Here is a 19,696-nt window from a genome sequence, read left to right on the forward strand (position 1 = left end):
TCGCGCATCTGCAACGGCAAAGCCCTGTCCTTGGTGGAATATGATGGGAATAGGGTCGGTCACGGATCGCGATGTTTAGCCATGAGTATTCTCCGTAGTCCTCTGCGAGGGATGGCGATGATTCTTGATCTTAAGGGACGCCCGACATTTTAATTTTTAAAAGTTAATGCCGTCCCAACGTCAGAGGGTGGGACTCATATTGGCAGATCGGATGTCAAAGGAGTAAGCACAAAAATATGAAAGTCGAAGTGCCAGGTAGTAGTACTTGCTATGGGATATGGCCGACAGCTTAGGCCATTTGCGCCACTAGGGGATCCTTATCCCATTGTATAATTTTGTGTAGGGACTTAAGACACTCAAGGTGATAAGCTGTAGCCACAAGAGCCACCGCACCGCGCCAATGTCCGCCAGGTCAAAGGCCAGGTCGATCGAAAATGGCGATGGAAAAGTGGTGGTCGGCGGTGGAAGGAGATAATATAACGCTAACCACATGTGTTCCATATCCGCGGACGCTCTGCGCTGTTTTTTTTACTTCTCTTCGAAGTTAATATGTCAAAACCACATACTAAACGGCACATATTATTGCTGTGCGACCACACACTGTTTGTGTTCAAAACCACTACCCTAAAAGTATGCGTTCAGTTGGCGCACCCCAAACGTGTGAGGTGGGATCCTTTCGCTCACCGGCCTAGCTCGACACCCCTTCGAACGAATAATTTCCCCGTTTTCATCGCATATCAGTGGTAGTTAGTAGGTAATTATTTTTAATTACTCCGTCTTATCGACGATTATAATGAAAAATCAAATTATTTTATTCTAAAACAGAGTGGTCACTCATTCGAGAAATTAGAATTGATGTACAGAAAAATACGGGAGATGGAATATTTTGAAAATTTCGTGAATTTGAAAGGCGAATCAGGAATTCTCGACGGGGATGATGTTCCTGTCAGTTGTGAGACCAGTTTTAGTTTGGCGTAAGCCACCGTGCGTGCAGATCCTGGCGTAAACCAAAACCATGATAGGGCCGTTTCGGTGAACAATTGGCACGCGTATCCATGGGGATGGATTCAAAGAAATACCAAACACTCGGGAAAATGCTGAGAAAGAAAATCGACTTATTTAGAAATTTGGATTAATTGTAAATTATGATGTCTACTTGTAATAGTTCTGTTTTTTTTGCAAACTATTGTTTTTTCTGAGGAAGCTTCCGGAGAAAGAGGAAATTCCGTAACTCTGTTTCTCCTGTGTTGCAGCGTTAATCCAATAACTCCAAGGCAGCTAGCTCATCATTGAACTCGGCAATGACGCTCAAGCAATGAGGCTTGGCCTCAGCTAGTCGCTGCAAAAATCTGCTTACAAGATATTGCATGTCTTTTTCTAGAAATTTTAGGGTGATAAAGCTGCAGCAGTGGATTCCTACTGAGTGTAAACCGCGTGTCAGACAGTTTGCATCAAAGAAGTATAGGCACAGTTTTACTAAGGGTATTGGCGTCGTTTTCATTGTTAACTTTGTATTTGGAGAGGAAAAGTTTGTATATTCTGAAATACTCGCAAACAGAAAGAAATGACAATTCTCCCATTCACGTCCCGAATTCGTCCCACGTCACGCCTTTTAAAACGGCATCCTGTCCAAATTTATGACTGCCGTTTTTTTACTTATACCGCGTTCCTGAGGAACTTTCATGGCACGTGTTTCGCATGTTGTAGCGATGTGTGATACGAATCTTAATTGGTATCATGCCAGCCATCGATTGATGAATACCAGAACCAATGAAGGGGATACAGATTGGGGTATTGATATAAAGGATTGGATTTGGAGTGCAGCATTTGTTGTCATCAGTTATTTTGGTGAAATATGTTCCTAATTGTCGATAGAGTCACAGATTGTGGCATTAAATGTCTAGTCCGTCCCACATTATCGAGGCTGTACATATATTGAAGCCGATCGCACTTCAAACTAGCAAGTTTCGTTTCCATAGTATTTTTCTTGGAATAACTTAATCGAACCGCTCAATGACTATTTTTTATCTAGAATTCCAATGGTATTCTTGATTTATTTGCTTCCAATTTAATGGTTCGGGCCACCAGGAATATATCCTACATTGCACGCATGAAATATCCATCAAACATTCATCCTACGAGTAATCTAAATGGGATATCAATATGGAAACGTTCCCAATCAAGCCTTTTATCGCCTATACCGGCAATATATTTAACAAACCCAAATTTTACGCAGTGCACATAGTGGTCACATAATCGTAATAAGTTTAAAGGCAATCTTGTGTGCAATACGGCAATAATGAGTGTCATTCATATTCAACGACATTCACGTCTCCTTGTTATACGTGTGAGAGATCATCCCCCCATCCGGGGAGGTGTGTTCTGGGATGTGCAGAAATATTTCCCTTACAAGTGCACCTTCTTTTTCGAGAGCGCGCGAAATAGTTCCTCTCCCGATCAGACCGTCCACTGTTGGGCCCGTGCCCACTCTCACACGTCTCTCATGCTCCGACAACACCAACCTTCCTCTCCTCCCCCTAACCTTTACCATTTCCTAGCCCTCGCGTAGCTTAATTTCCGAACACTTCGTCATTCCACAATTGGCCGAATTTTCAATATGCCGCTATGTATTGGACTTGCCACATCCGTGTGAAATTTGTCGATGTATCGTCTGTATTCGATGCCATTTCAATTGTATCCTTATTCACTGTGGTAGTAAGTGGCACGAGGTTATATGTAAAGAATAGACTGCATAAATTTTCGAAAATTCACCTGCGTAGCCAGAGTATGAATCTTTTATTGTGCCTTGACGTGCGTAGCATCGTTTACGAGTGCGTCTAAAAAAACCCGGGAGGCTTTGCCGCCGTCGTACAAGACTGTATCTCTGCTACGTCCTGCATTCCAATCAATCTCTCTTGAACACACTCATGCTTGTCTTTGGCATATAATCATTGCGCGTTTACATCCTCCCATTCCCGCCTCTGTCATCACTCCCGCCGCCTTAAGACTTAGGATGCCGATTCGTACTTGCATTCAAACGGCCATTTACGTTACTGTAGCCGAAGGAATGCAGCCCCGTTTTTGAATCTTGTTTCATCCAGCCGCCGTTGCTCATAATTGCCCGCACGAATGCACTTTGGTGAACATTAGGGTAGAGAAAGGGAAAATGTCTTCTTTTCCATTGGCATGAAACTCCTTTAAATTACTTAATTAGGATAATATTGGTGACTAAATGATTAAATAAGGAAAGCATGGAAAAATTTAAATTGAATTATTCAGAGGATAATGTGATTTTCCACATCGAACGGGACGACACAATGATGCGAACAGACCGGAGTTGGTATTTTACTGAATAGTGCCTCCGTGGTGAAAGTTTTTATGACTTGCCCCTCATGGCGATCGCAAAAGTGGGAAGAATTTAACTACGAGAGACTCGACGAGACAGTATCTATTTGGCGAAGTATGTACATTTATGAATTTTTTTCTGGGTTTAAAATAAATGTCTGCACAAGTTCTTGAAGTGATGACTTTGGGTTCTGGGTTTTTTGGGATTGGTTTAGTGTATTCTTGAGTCCTTCTTGTCAAAGTTAATGCCAGCGCAGTTGGCGCGCTTCTTTGTTTTTTACAAATTTCGAATGAAAGGATAGCCATATTCGGGAAGGGCTTAGTAAAACTAGAAATGTCTAGGAAGTGGAGGCGTCGGCCATCGAGTCGGTGTTTGGTACGGATTAACTTCTCCACCCAAGCACGCCTTGACGTGTCGCAACCGTCGTGGCGGCACGCGTACAGGGCCCTCGAAGGACACTTCTCCCGGCCCAACGAGCCCATTTCCATGACCCTCCCGCCCATAATGCCATCACGCCCCTCCATCCTCGTGCCTCCCCGCGCCTTTTTTCGGTGGGAACGCCGGAAATGGATTTTCTAGAATCGGACTGCTCACCCTTGCATTTTCCACCCCTACGCATCCCCCCCTAATCTCGCCTCCGCGTTCCTCTCCCCCTCTCCGCTCAGTATTAACCGCCGCCGCCGCCATTCTCCTCAGTAAACCCCTCGATCCTTCTTCCAACCCTCGTTTTCCTCAACCCCGCACCACTCAGATATCTCTCACACCGCCTTAATGCTTTCCAAGCCGCCCCTTTCCTCATCCGCTCCCCTTTCCGCCACCCCTTCGTCGTGCACTCTCCTAAATCCATCCATTCATCAATCGAGTCCTCTCGTCACTCCGCGCCCCCCTCCCTTCTCGACCTCCCCCAATGCCGCCCCGACGCGCGTGGTAATTGTCCATTGTTCCGTTTCTTCTTCTTTATTTATTTGTGTTCGTCCCCAGATTTTGGTACCCTCGAGTTTTCCTCCTCCCCCTTAATGATTTCGTTTATTTGGTCCGTTTATATTCCTTGCGAAATGAGAGATGGCCGGCGTTTCGTAGTTTGTTTCGGTCACCGAATGGAGCTCTGAAATTTAAATGCATTATTTTGGATCCAGTGGAAGAAGAAATCCCCCTCTCCTGGCCCTCTGGGGAATTGGAAAAATGGAGGCAAGTAATTCTTGGGATTTGTGTCATAATTGCTTGCAGGAAGCCATAGCCACTCGAAGAGGGGAGAGAAGTAGCTAAAAAATTGTAGGATTTGTCATGGCTTCGTAAAATATAAAAGAACTCTCTTCCCTTATTTTAGGTTATTCGGCATGGTGAAATTGTATAGTTGTAAAAGCAATGTTTGGCCTAAAATGTTGCATTATTTTCGCAGAAAATTATAACACATTAATGGAAAAACCCGACCGGTTTCTACTAATATCGTCATAATCTGGGCTGATCAAATGATGTCGAGGTTCTTCGAAGCAAAAGAACATCTTGGTCATGGATAAAGTGATCCTTTGTGCTCTTTGAAGTTCTGATTGATCCAATTTGAAAGAACTGTTAATTAAAAGTATAAACTCAGTATGAATGTTATTCCTCGAATGTCTCGTCGTCCTCGGCCCGGTTCTAGCCTCAGCAACTCGAACCTACCTCGATCAGAGGTAATTCCATTGTTGATTTAGTCACACCAGTGAATATTAGCGAAGATCTAAGGTAGTGAGTGATAACTTTGGAATGATTTTTGGTTCATTGAATAAATGAAAGCAGTTTAATCTGCCCATTGCTACCACAGTCTCGGTTGTCTACTAAGTCTAGTAAAATTTCAATAAAGTGATTTTATAAAATTACAAGACCCAGTCTCTGCTTTTAATGATAGTAAAAAATTGGCTTATGTGTCACAACTTCAAGTGACGCTAATTCACTTCACTTCTCTTGGAGGTGTCTTTAGTCGTTCTATCTCATCGTTCCTATTGCCCCGCTGGACGTGGGGTTTTACAAGAACATAATTTTCCAAAATGGCTTAATGATTCTGTAGTATCGGAATGGTCACATTTGTTCGTCTCCATCGAAAGAGTTCAAGTCATGGCAATATTTGGCCGAATTAGTTCACTCGGAACTAGTACCCATAGGCGTTCGTTGATATTTTGGCAGCGAGAAGAAAGGTTTAATTAACCGCTTCTGAGGCGTAGGTGATGCTATTCTATTATATTTCCGAACCTGCGAGTCGCCGTTACGGGGCAGCTTAGCGTGTTGAAAAGGTGTCGGGCCGTGATTCATGCCCTCTTGTGGCTTCCGAATGATGGTACGTACACCTATTGCTTTCACGTGGTGGTAGGTACATTCCGAGTGAATGACGGGAAAACAATGGCGGATTTACAGCCGCTGGGGAATCTGCTTCATCTTTTCTCCGGCCGGTCCCCCCCGTCCCTTCGTGTTTTGGTCGTCATTTGTCTTCCGTCTGGATTCTCTTTGACAGAGGAAGGGGAGGTTTCATTGTGGTCGTGGGGTTGGGGAGAGGGTGTGGAAATCTTCCTGAGGCATTGCAGGGGTGTAGGGGATAACCCGCCATCGAGATGTTATTGTGATGGGTGGTCACCTTTGAGATAGGGAACGTGAGGTCCTCGGGGGCCAATACGCGGAAGGCTAGGTAATTACGAAACTGGCTAGCATGATACGATTGAAGAGTCTCGGTAGAATTTTCAATAAAATTGTAAAGGAAGCAATGTGTCGGCAATGAAAGGCACTTGAGCATTAGGAAAAGTTAGTTGCCCAGACTTTATGGTAAGTTAGTCCGTCTTAAATGCATGAACTTAAAAAAATCATGTTCGGAACAACTGCTATCAGAAAATAAGCCCTGTATATATTATACCAGAGAGAGGCTATGATATTGTCCGACCTCTTTTGGTTACCATAGGGCAGTCATCTACGGTCGTCTATTCATCACAATTTTGGAAGTGGAAATATCTAATATATTTTTTCTCCTTATTCTTCCTTAGATCCGAAGTAATAGTTACTCCCCCAACGCCATTCGCTGCTGACAATCTCTTCTATGGTCCCTATTTCACATCATATTTTATAAATTCAATAATTTTGCAACGAACAGGATGAGACGTTCAATTCTTCTTGTGGTTCAGTTTAAGAAACTGCATGCAAGCGTTGAAGTCACCGGGAGTTTGTTAGCAGTTCAATTGGCGTCGTTTATTTTAGCTGTGGTATCCCCGAGACTACTCTTAGAATTTTTCTTTGGAATTCTAACCATTGGATTTTTCATTTAATCGATCATCAACTTCTGTGATTTCCACATGCGCTACTGCTTTGTGCCACCGGTATTGGATAATTCCGTTCCCCTCGAGTGCAAAATGATAACGCTCAAAGTATGAATTAATATTTATTGTTTTGCATTTTTAAATCAATTTAAATTTACTAGTACAATTTTCACTAATTTTTATTTTAAGTTTTTAATTTTGTTTTTAAGGGCATATTTGGAGGAAAGTAGTTGATTCAAAGTAGTAGTAGTATTAAGGGGAGGCGACCGACTGCTGAGGTCATTTGCGCCATAGGGGATGGACAGGAAAGGATGAAAAGGTGGAGAGAAACCCGGCGTCGGCATTAGCCTACTCTTAACGAAAGGCGCCAAGGGGTCAACAGCTTAACGTCCCATCCGACGGACGGCGTACTCACTCAAAGTGCCCTCCACAAAGCACCTCAAGTAGGGATCGAGATACCTCCGAAAAATATTCAACACCGCCGGGATTTGAACCCGGGCCCTCTGGGTGGAAAGACAGTACGGTAGCCCCCGCACCATCTCGATCCCCAGATGATTCAAATAAAAATAGGAAGCATGTACCTACTAATAATACCAGAGCATTGAGGGTCCATGCGAATGAACGGGCTCCCGTTTCTCACTATTGGGTGCTAAATTAATTACAAGTCCGCTGTAATAGTGGTAAATATTATTATAAAGGATTCTATACAAATATATCTTGCGAACATTAAAGTTAATCAGCACCGGGACTACTTTAATTTCCATTAATATTTTCCTGCTTCGAATCCGCATTTAACCTTCTGCTTGTTACATGAAATTCTACCATATTACACATGAAACAGTGGAAATTATGTTTGATATTTATTCTCCATTTGGTCTTAAAGTAATAATTTCTTATTTGGAGAAAAGGCATTGTCAAATAGCATTGCCGAACATGCTCTCGCTTGGGAGTCCTCATCACTCACTTGTAATTCTCCTCCCTTCCAGTTCTGAGCCTGAGAAACACGCAGGAGGAGGAGCCGCCCGATCCGCAGCTCATGAGGCTCGACAACATGCTGATAGCCGAGGGTGTGGCGGGGCCGGAGAAGGGAGGAGGCGCGGGGGCGGCTGCGTCCGCCTCCGCGGCCGCTTCCGGGGGCAGCAACGGTGGTACCGGAAGCCTCGGCGGCCCTGGCCAGCCGGATAACGCGATCGAGCACTCGGACTACCGGGCCAAGCTGGCGCAAATTAGACAGATATATCATCAGGAGCTGGAGAAGTACGAACAGGTGAGTGTCTCTCTGCGGGTGGTCTCCCGAATGAAGCTGCTGGCGCCATCTATACCGGTGCATGTGGCTTCCTCGACCCCAACTTACTATGTAATCGCAAATTCAAATTTCATGTAAAAAAAGTGGGAAAAATCATTTTACAGCTCGCACTGTTACAGTACCTTCAAGAGTTGTAGCCTTGTACAGGTAATTCTTCTGCTTGCGTTCTCTCGATCAGATATTTTGGGGTTTCTTATTGTTTTTTCTACACTTAGAGTGCCTAATTTCCGTGAGTATTTTCCGAATGTTACACCATGTGTTAGCCCCGTCTGTTTTCTCCTATCAAGTATTATTGAAAAAGTTGCTCTTTTGAAGTTATGCATGTTTGCGCTAACATCAAATGCAACCACACCCATTCATTCGCGTGGGGTTGCGAACCTGTGCCGTTTGGGTCTGAGTGATCGATTAGATTCAGGTGAATAATTTTTGTCATTATTCTCTCTTTATCCCCTTTGGTTAATAAGGAGTAAAATCTGGTATGAACAATATTCTACCATGCCAAATAATATGGATCATTTGCTTTTCAATTTCTCGGCCACTTATGACGTGATTCTTGCGAACTTGCAAAAACATTTTTTATGATCCAAAAGTCATTCAACAAAAAATGAAAGCAACATTACTTGATGCCAACAGGCATGTTATCGTACAGCATACCGTTTGAAAATTCCAAAACAGTTTAATCCTTTTCTCTGTCAAATCTTTAAACGGGCTCATTTCATACAAGTTTCAGATGCAAGAATTGATGGCCGCCCTAGCCGTTTCTTGTCACATCTGAAATATCGTGAAGTTAGAAAATGGTCAATTTAATTCTTGTATGGGTTTCTCGAGGTTTTTGATCGAAATATTTTTTATATTTTTCGTGCAATTTTAACTCACAACAGTCCTTCATAATAAGAAATAAACGAAGTTTCACATTATGTCATTTGTATTTTTATATTACATTTGAGACTAGGTGAGTTCAAATTGACGGGTAGCCATACTCGTATATTAAAATCTTAAGTAATTAAGTATATTAAACTTTTTGCTCCATTGAGAGAAAATATGCTCATTAAAAAATTTTTAATGTACCATAAATGAGGTAATTTTCTATTATAAAATAGTATCAGGTATTACATGTAGTTAATGACAGGGGCCATTCCATATAAATCCTCTGGTGAATGCAACTGCAAATGATAGACGTTGCTTGCTATTGATAATAAAATATAGCTCGCGAAGTAACCATTCCACAAATATTTTAGGTGAGCCTTGCCGTCAATGAAACTATAACTTGATGCCAAAATGTATTGTTTTCAGTCAACAAATTCTGCCGTAGTCAACATTTACATTAATTTTTTTCAGGGAAGAATTTGTTTTCAATAATTCCTATCGAATGTTTATAACCAATGCGTTAATTCATTTCCATTCCATTTCCACCTGATGAAACGGTACGATTTTTTGGAAGCCTCACTTTCTATTAATGGATGATATAACTCAAGGATATATGTCGCACTCACGCCTGCTAATCCAAATATCTTTTCTGTCATTATTATTCGGTTCTTTTGAACAGCATTAAGTTCTTTTTCAGTATTTGTTCCTTCTGTAAAGCATACGCTCCAAAAACGGCGATGATTATCGTTTCAAGAAATCGACGCACAATTGGAACGAGTTGGATTCCTTTTGAATCAAACTAGCATTCTCCGAAGGAATTAACTCTTCCGCGTTAGCTTTCTGGATTATTAACTTTCGCGCTTTAGTGGAGATATGACCGTAGGGGAGGGAGGGTGAATTGAACGCGGCAACGTTTCGATGCACTTTCCCCATCCATTTTTATTGCTTTTGTGGTCGTCACCTCGACCGCGGCGCAGCTTTTCGAGCGTCGGCCAAACATCCGATCGCCCCGGCGTCGAGTGTGGAGGCGTCAATAATGCCGTCATCACGCATTGGCACGTGGGATCATCGCGTCCATATCCGACCACCGGGGTCGCTGCATTAAGCGTGGGAGCGGGCTAGAAACAATTAAAAGGCATTGTCGACTGTCCCTGCGCGTAATAACATTTTTACGATCCGATCCCACCGCATCGACAATGCTCGCGCCTCGGCATCCACTCGACCTCTCTCCGCTGGTGCTTCAACCCGCCCGCTGCCTCATTTCCAACAGTTCCGATAAAAACTCTCCCCCTCGCCAAACCCATTCGAGCCGTAAAACGGTTCCCCCCGACTCTGCGAGGGAGGGGAGGAAAGGGAGGAGGAGTGGGCAGGAGATTGATGTGGAGGGGGGTTGGGGGAGGTCCTTTGAGCTGTACTCGTAGCGGAAGGAGGGCGTCTGTTGGGGAAGGGGTGCATCTCCAGGAAGGCAGCACTGCTGAATGATTGAGCCGCGCGGAGAAAACGACGCGCGAAATAAGCGTTACAGTTTGAATGAAGTGGCCCATTCAATTTAGACAGGAATGCTGAATTGAAATCAACTGGAAACCCGTGTAATGTGCCTCTTTTTATATCTAATGAAATTTGAACATTTTTACTTCATTCATTCTTCAATTTTTCATCCCCGTCGTTCAATCGTTACCACATTTACGTCTTCCGTATTCCTCCAGGTTTGAGCCATTCCTGTTCTTCTCCAGCGTGTCTTGGAGTTTTAGGCGCCTCTATGGTCATCAGGCAGTTGCTTCGAGGGCCCCGTTATTTTATCTCCATGAAAAATGCGGGAAATCTCTAAAATAATTATTCTCTCTCAGACCGGGAGTCGAACGCATATCCCTCGATAGTTTGGGTGGCTTAAGTTGTCGCCCGGAAGTGGAGGGATTTGAACCCCGATGTAAGAGAATGACTTTTTTCACTGTTCTTGCATTTTTTGTGTACACTATTGGGTGATTCCGCCAGTCAGGGAAATTTCCCGCAGCTCTTTTGAATTTATGGTCATGGCTTTACCCCGCGGATGCGATCCGAGGGCTGGTGTCTCGTTCATTTACTGCGTTGTAATCCTCTTTGGGCGGGATGTCTTTCGCGCTTTCGATGTGGTTTTAATTTTTTCCTCATGAGATATCCGAGACCATTTCACGCACATTGTGTTCGGAATTTTCCATGCTCTCTGCATTCTGCTCTGTGGACCTCATTTTCAAAGCAGGTCGCCGATACTCGAAAGAGTATAAGACCGTGCGTGGTGTTTTGACCATTGTGCATTAATCACAGGCTAGCGCCGTGCCAGGGATCCCTTCATTGCTGCATCCCCTGTTAATAGATGAGAGGGCTCTGCTCAAATCGCTTCACTGAGATCGATGGTCTTACATCATGTTTACATCAAATCGTATGCTTTTCGGGCATTCTGTCTCTAGCTGATGAACATTTTTCAACATGCCTGGACGTAAAAACTTCGTGATCGGGATGGGAGGCGGATTGGCTAGTGCGTGTACTTAGCAATATAAATGTTTGTGACGTCTTTAAGATAAGTACTGGTGAAGTATGTACTCGTATGGCCGAAACATTTTGTACCCCAATGCCTAATTCTACAGGATTCGCTGTGTGGTAACACATTTAATTATCAAGGCAGGCTTTAAATGTTCGTGGTTTGCGTCAGCCGGCGATCGCGTTGCAAGTAGTCCCCAGAGTTAGGAAGAGACAGAGATTAATTCCAAAGAAACTGCGGGAGATGCCGCAACAGTAACTTTTAACGGAGTCATCCGCTTATGTGCATTTCAATGCAACAATTTCAGAGTGTAAAAATCATTCGCCTTGACTGGGATTCGAACCCAGATCCCTCAATATCCGGTCGAGTGCTTTAGCCACTTAAGCTTCCGAGGCGTCCTCTTAAACTCTGAAATTTTGGGGCTTTTAAAGGAACAAGATGTTGTGACGAAATACCGTACATACAATGTCACAGGCATTCGTAGTCGTGCGCGAGGCGCCACAGTCCACGAGGTTTAAGCCAACTTTAAACACTTATGGTGTTTTCTTTTTGACAAATTCCAAAGAAACTGCGGGAGATACCGCAACAGTAACTTTTAACGGAGTCATCCGCTTATGTGCATTTCAATGCAACAATTTCAGAGTGTAAAAATCATTCGCCTTGACTGGGATTCGAACCCAGATCCCTCAATATCCGGTCGAGTGCTTTAGCCACTTAAGCTTCCGAGGCGTCCTCTTAAACTCTGAAATTTTGGGGCTTTTAAAGGAACAAGATGTTGTGACGAAATACCGTACATACAATGTCACAGGCATTCGTAGTCGTGCGCGAGGCGCCACAGTCCACGAGGTTTAAGCCAACTTTAAACACTTATGGTGTTTTCTTTTTGACAAATTCCAAAGAAACTGCGGGAGATACCGCAACAGTAACTTTTAACGGAGTCATCCGCTTATGTGCATTTCAATGCAACAATTTCAGAGTGTAAAAAAAATTTCAAAATGTAAAAATTTCAGAGTTTAAGAGGACGCCTCGGTAGCTTAAGTGGCTAAAGCACTCGACCGGATATTGAGGGATCTGGGTTCGAATCCCAGTCAAGGCGAATGATTTTTACACTCTGAAATTGTTGCATTGAAAAGAGAGAGATTATGGATCATTTACCCCTATTGGTGATAAATTGTCATGCTTTTCTTATTGATCCCATTTTTTGTTGTTCCACTTCCTGTTTTTCCTAATGCTCATCTTTTTATGCCGCACATCGCTTGGTAACTGTGAAATTTGTTATTAAGGTCTTTATCTCAATTATTTTGTGAGCAATGTCAGTTTCGACACTTCTGTGTGGATCTGGATGCGCAAAAAGATAGCCGTGTGAGAGCAAAAGAAATGAGAATCTTCAGATCAGTAAAATGTTTCCCACGAAAATACCAAGAAATGTTGACGCTAGGAAATAATTAGAAGTCATTGATATCAAAAGTAAAAAAACGTTAGAGTGGAGAAACCGAACAGCCATTGGGAACGAAGGGAAGTTAACCTAACAACGTTCTCCAATACAAACTATATTCTAAAGTATTATTGAAATACCAATGAAAGGGTTGATTTGAGAAAAATGTTGATGTGAGAACAGGATTATGGATCAATCCCGGTATGAAGATATTCTTTTAATCCGAAATAGTTAATGAATAAATATTCAACATCTCGGACCGCACTTTTATTGCAGGATAATCAGTCCACCGGAATATGATGTCCGCAAAATGAATCCAATTTTCTTGGCACGAATAGCAAAACAAGCTGCGTTTCCATTGAGCAATAACGTGGGACGGGTACTTTCCGAATGTCCCGGTGGCCACTTCTACAAACCTCGAATTTGGCTTCTCGTTTCTGTTCTCCAGGCAACGCACATTCCTACTCGCAGAGTCATCAAAGTGGTCAAATCTTCCGCGACGTTAATCTGTTCCATATGTGGGTATGAGAAATACGTTTCGGATCATTGGTGAATGGACGGCGATCAACAACGGCGTGTCCACTCCAAATGTGAAGCGCGCCTGAGTCCCGCTCGCGAGCGTACGCAGTCGCTAGACTCACTTCGGAACTGACTCAAACCTTGTTCCTTTCCTGCCGGGCGAAAGCCGTCCGTTCCCTCGCCGGCGAGCGCCCGTGAACGTTGGCGAATGCTATCGCGAGAGATCCAGTCGAAGCTGACCTCGGGATGCTCCGACTCCGTCCCCCACCCCTTATCTTAACATCCCGCACCCCCCAAACCCCCCTGGTATTTGGGCCGAGAGAGAGATGGAGAATCGCCGCCCCCGTATGCTGGACACGGCATGGCACCCCGCCCCTCCGCCGACCCGAATGCACTTCGCACGCAGCGAGCGAGTGGTGGCTCCGATGTGGCGCCGGCGTCAGTTGCGGAGCGGTGTTTCTCCCCGAAATAACGGCGATGTCGTGAATAAGATGAATGGTAGACCTGTCCCCCGAACCACTCTCTCCCGGGGGCCGTGAAGATATAAATACAAAGAGTGCTTTCCCGAACGCGCGCATCTAAAACCCTGCGGAAGGGATTTGGCATACGTATGTTTGGCGTATGCTAGAGGTCAATTTGGATAGGTTGCTCGTGTTTCATTTCACAAGTGATGAATTCAATTCCTTAGGCGTGTAATGGGGCACTTTTTCGACAGCGAAAATGTAAATACGTGGAAGGAAAGATGGATTTATAAAATAGTGTATGGCATTCATTTGGGTAAGGCTCTCTCTTCACAATCATGAGGTCGCAATTTAAGTTTTATGGGAGGATAAATTCATTTCGAGTTTTATTCCTAAATAATTTATGATAACTGTTCAAATGCTTAACGTGGCTGATTATATTAATTTTATTAATGAAGCGTGTAAGCACGAATAATTATTTGTTGATGTTTCATTAGCTGTGTGGTGGCGATGAGGATAATCATTTAATGATGTGGAAAGGAGAGAGCGTTGCTCGACTGAATATACGCTATTGATAATGAATTAATTATATTCCCACCGGAAGGCGACGTGCACCATTAAAACCGGTCGCAAATATTGAAACCGGACGTTTTCTTTGTTGACGTCAATGAATTGGAATTTTTCGTGGACCGGGTGGGGGTAGGAGGGAGTGCAGGGGTGGAGGGACACCATGCAAAAGACTGGAGTCCCCCGCGCAAAAACCAGCGGGGCGCCCCTCAGCGCGCGATCTCGCGTCAGCGCGGTGGGTAATGGTGCGGCTCTCCCGCATCGGGCCCCCACCGAGGGACGGCAGCACTTGCCACGGTGCGGGGGCGGAGGGAGGGAAGGGGGAGGAGGGAGGTATGTATGTCGTCTTTTCGGGAGCGGAGGGAGGATTCGAGGGTTCAAGCCGAGCGTGAGAGGCGGTGGTGGGATAAGGTTGCGATGGGCTTTGGGGGCGGAGAGGGGGGGTGAAGGTCGGTTAGGGGATGGGACCGATCCCCCTTCCCCCTCGTCACCCTGCTCGCCCCTCACACTTCCTCGCCCTCGTGTTTACCAGTCCCAAGTCCTCCAGCCTCTCCCTCTCTCCCCTTATAAAATTCGCGCTGCAACCCTCCTCTCCTCCCCCCACCTCTCCACCCTGAACCCCCTGCCCTCCACGCACAATGCCTCCTCCCTCCCCCCTGCCCGGGGGCGATGGGGAGGGAAGACTCCCCCGCTCTACGCCAGCAGCAGCGCCCAAATACCGTTGCTATGGAAACGGAGAAATCGTTAGCGACGGGCAAAAGGACAGCTCTTGGGGGAGGGTGGTGTTGGTGGCGAGTGGGAGATGGAGGGGGGTGGAAGGCGGTATATGTGTGTGCGAGGCAGAGTCAGGGGTTGGGCATGAGAGCGTAGGTGGTGTGGGAGTAGCGAGCGAGGATGGGAGGGAGGGTTTTGGGGTCTGTGCAGGTGAAGCGGGTTTTAATGCTCTGATGTGTGTGTGTGTGTGTGTGTGTGTGTGTGTGTGTGCTGGGGATGGCTTTTGAGGGGATGGAGCGGACGGTCCTGGGTGAGGAGGCCTGGCCCACTCTACTCTCTCCGCCGTGTTGCCCTCCCATACCCCCCCCCCCGCTTTTAATTTTACGTCCGTTTTACGATGCACTGGTGTGCCCTAATCGGACGATTAGCCTCTGACAATGTGATTGGCGAGATGGATGAATTCGTCAGAAAACGGCGTTTCCCCCTCCCTCAGCCGTCCAAAATTCCACCCTCATTCCCTCCAGGAGCGATTTCCGCTGCTTATTTACTTCCCTCCCCATTTCCATATTTCTCTCTCGCACCCCCCCCCCCCCTCTCCGAGTGTTCGCTCATTGTTTCGACCGTCTTTTTTTTCCTTTGTGAGTGTGGAAGTAGCGGACGGGGCGTTAAATGGCCCGTCCGCAGTCGTGCGTCCCGACGTGACCGTCACCATTGCCCGAGTGGCAGGGTTTGAGGTGTGGGTCCTTCGCCCGAGCGCGCGTGGCCTGTGCACGTGAGCCGGCCTCCACCCCGGGAGAGCGCGGCTTCTGTTCGTTCTCTTGGGGTTGGCTCAGGCCAGGCGGCCGCTAATGTGGCAACTCAGGATGCCTGCGATATATTGAAAACAGGGATTTATCGATGTTTTTCTTGAATATCTGTGTCGATATATTTGTACAAATCGATTTTTGCCTTAAAATGTAAATCACCAGCTATCAAAAGGAGCCGGCTGGTAACTGCTCATGGTTTAGGGAATCGTATGACAAATCGAATCCACTTGGAAGGCAAATCGTGCCTATGCAAACAAAAGTTACTGTCAACCGTTGCAGTGCTGACAACGTTGAAACCAAGTCGGTCTACTTGCATTCTAAGGATAAATAACACTTAAATAAATCATTTTATTAACCAAATGACCAAATGCGAACTTAGAGGCAGTTCTGAAGGTGGAATTGGAATGAATTCAATCGTAAAAATACTTTAAAATTTTCCCCATTTGAAATTAAAGTATTAAGAACTATTTTCGATCTCATAATATCGTTTTCAGGTAAGGATGATTCAAAAACATCAAAACTCAAATTGTGGAAACGTAATTATTGGTAATTCATTGATTCAATTTGTTAACAATTCATTACATCCTCAAAGTAAACCATAAATTAAAAGCTTGTTTTTACGCTGTTCACTCATTCAACGCGAACGATTTAGTCGCAGATGATACATAATAAAATGTATAATGATGTGTTTATTATATTGTTGTAAGTATTGTTTTAAGTGTGTACTGATTTAATTGGAAATATTTATTGAATTGGATCATTAAACCTGATATTTTCTGTCAATTAAGACATTTCGTAATGAATAATTTTATAATGGAGTGACTACTATTAGTAATATCAGTCAGAACTAGTTTTTCCCTTTCATTTAGTAAATATTTTTTCACCTAGACGTTTTCATAAAATTTCTGTGCGTGTATTTTCTATTGTGAAGGAAAAAAAACGAAAAATCCAGTTTTATCGGAATCGTTCATTCATTGAACCCATCTTTTTAATGTTCACATGTGCGGAAAAATATTTTTTATGCATAGAGATATTAAATTTAATTGTTATATAACTTTTTCGTCCCTTCCATTGACCTTTTTGAGCACCCAATTCGATCCGAAAAATTCATTGTCCACTAATCCGTCGTTTGGTGAGAGAGAGAGAACTTTTGAGCGTTCCCAACAACCGTCATTTGCCATCATAAAACACTTAAGTGCTGAATTTCGCAATTGCAAAAGTAGGATGTCAAAGGAAGAATGCGATTGGCAAGTGCCACTCCGACAAATAAGAGATTTTCTGCAAACCTCTTTCGGTAGTTAAGCCGAAATACACGAAGTTGTGCCCTTCCCCCTCCCTGATTTTTGATCCGATTCCATTGGTACGTATATTTTAGTGTTATTATCCTGAAGTGCAAGTTGGTTTCAACCATGTAAATGGTTCTGTAAAATTTAAAAATGACAATCGATTAAGTTTAAAAGCGTAGGACCCGGCGTGGTGGAACAAATTGTACAAAAAACTAATACAAGTTTTGAATATATTCTATTGTTTCAGACTTCACTTCGTGGAAGTATTTAATATCCGTACTAAAAGGAAAGACTTGTACTTTTCCACAGATTTTATTTCTGGTACAACGCGTTTCAGCGACTTGCGGCATCATCAGGTACAAATGTTTGTGCCTGATAATGCCGCAAGTCGGTGAAACGCGTTGTACCATATAATAAAATCTGTGGAAAAGTACAAGTCTTTCCTTTTAGTATGGACAAGTTTTGAAGTCTCTACTTGGTTTTACATGTAATATCCAACGCGTTTCACTGCATTGCCCGTCATCTTCAGATACACCACCTGTATACACAATGAGAAATTTATTCCAAGCACGGGTAGATGACGCCAAGGCGCAGAAACACGTTGAACATTACTACGTACTGGTGAAGTGTTAACCTTTCTGTTTAATGAAAATATTGCTTACCTCGTTTTTTTATCATCAAATGTTTATTTAAATCAAGTTTTTACGTCTTTTAGTTACGTGTTTATACTTGTAGAATCTCGTGAACTTAATTACTGATGTCATGCGCCAGTCCATCCGTATCCGTGATTACGGCTGTTAAGTGGGCTGGGAGATGGGAACTCGCCAGTTTTATCCTCACTTATAGTTCACACAATCGTCCCACTGAGTACCATTTCGCAGACGCAGAAGAGTCGTCCAAGTAGGCTAAAATGAACTTACTCTTAAAATTCATAAAATATGAAAAAATTGATATTTTTGTGTGTGAAATAATTACAAGTTTTTCTTCGTATTGAAATTAATATTTGGGAGCCACTGATCGTTATGACTGATGTGATAGATTCTGTGTAAGAACATGGATAAGTTCAGTGTCTAACCTCTACTGTCTTGTTCGACCGTGATGATAATAATAAAAACTTAATAATATTTGAATGTCCAAAGGTTCCCACCTCCACCCACGTCGGTTTTCAAGGTTTTCTCACCCCAAGGTTTGCGAACGTCTTTTGACGTCCTTTCATCCTAGGTGTCTTCTGTCGAGCTATTCAGAAATATCAAGTGAGCGGAGGCACCTGACCCCCGACTTGTGATCCTCCTAAATGACTAAAAGTCTATTCAAGCCCAATTCATAGTCGGAGGGAAACAATTTCCTTCGGGATCAATTTATTTCTTTTTTTTTTACACGACCGGTTAATGGCGGAAAAAGTTTTGGGTCTCGCCAAATGAGAGAGCGTTTGAACTTAGGATCCCAGATCAACAAAAAACACTGTGCGATCGATGTCTCTAAAAGGCAATTCGGTAATATTACGCGGAGTGTAATTAATTCGGCGCTCTCGACTCTTTGGCTGTAAAACTCCATTTACGCCAAATGCGACGGCAGTGTTGTCACTCCGTGTGGAATGCGGTCCTGCCGCCGTCACCCCTTGTGCTCCCTTGTCATTGCGAGGGAAGGCATTTTAAACGCGCGTCTCGCGGAATGAAATGGAAATAACGAACGCAGTCGTGGCATCCATCCTTCTCCCCTTGCCGAACTCGAATAACTTTCCCCCGCGCCGGAATGGAAATTCATCGGCGTTATCCGGGGATGCTATCCTCCTCACCATGATTCCTTGCAACCTCTCCCCCCTCCCCCCAGCCGACACCCCCTCCCTCCACCAGCCTCCTCACTCTGATCCCACGATATCCCGTTTTACCTCCCATCAAAGATTTTACTGTCGTTGTTATGGAATTTTAGAGCCCATTCGGCTTGCTCCGTCGGCGAATAACTGCAGCGACTTAACTGCTCGGCCGTCTTTCCTCTACTTCTCCCCTCCATCATCCCCTACTCCCATCCTCCACTCCATAAATCTCCCTCGAACATTTTGAGGAGTCAGTCGCTAGTTGATGAATCGCCCGCTGGAGTCGACCCGAGCCAGTCTCCTTCGCCCATTCATATCCCCTCCGCCAACTTCCCGCGCTCCGTCTTCCTCCCTCGACTGCTCGAAGGCGCCGTTCTTCAAGTATCGAGTAATCGTCACCGAACTCTTTTAATTTGAAAGTGAAAAAAGGTAATAGTTTAGAGGTCACTTTGCGGGGCAGTCTGCGTTATCGATCCAATGCAATGCAATTGCAACGCGAAGGAAAATAAAATTATGCTACTCTTGGAGACGAAGGGAGTTAATTTTTTTCTCGTTCCGCCGCTAAAAGCTCGCCGTGATCGTTGATCTGTGATCTAATCATTATATAGCATCTTTAAGCCATTCATTATATTAACTAATTTGCCAAATTTTGTGCTCTCCGTCTTCTGTCATTCTACGGCCCTGAAATTCCTGGTAACGGCTGTCTCTTTTTGAATGAAAAAGTTGCAAATTCAATATTCGGAGGAAAATTGCGTTCTGACGACTCACAAATCTGGCATTAATGGA

At 44.2% G+C, this 19,696-nt stretch overlaps 1 protein-coding gene across 10 annotated transcripts in view; it reads left to right on the plus strand.

The window, feature by feature from the left end:
* Nucleotides 1-19,696, plus strand: part of exd (PBX homeobox extradenticle) — a 387,983-nt gene that overhangs the window by 326,300 nt on the left and 41,987 nt on the right. For all 10 annotated transcript variants that reach the window (XM_071593924.1, XM_071593931.1, XM_071593936.1 and 7 more), the window contains one exon: nucleotides 7,608-7,888. In XM_071593924.1, coding sequence (XP_071450025.1) covers nucleotides 7,608-7,888 — 281 coding nt within the window. The remainder of the gene's footprint in view (nucleotides 1-7,607; nucleotides 7,889-19,696) is intronic.

Source organism: Hetaerina americana, unplaced genomic scaffold (genome assembly GCF_022747635.1).
Source record: "Hetaerina americana unplaced genomic scaffold, ioHetAmer1.1.p SCAF_1, whole genome shotgun sequence".
Lineage (NCBI taxonomy): Eukaryota > Metazoa > Arthropoda > Insecta > Odonata > Calopterygidae > Hetaerina > Hetaerina americana.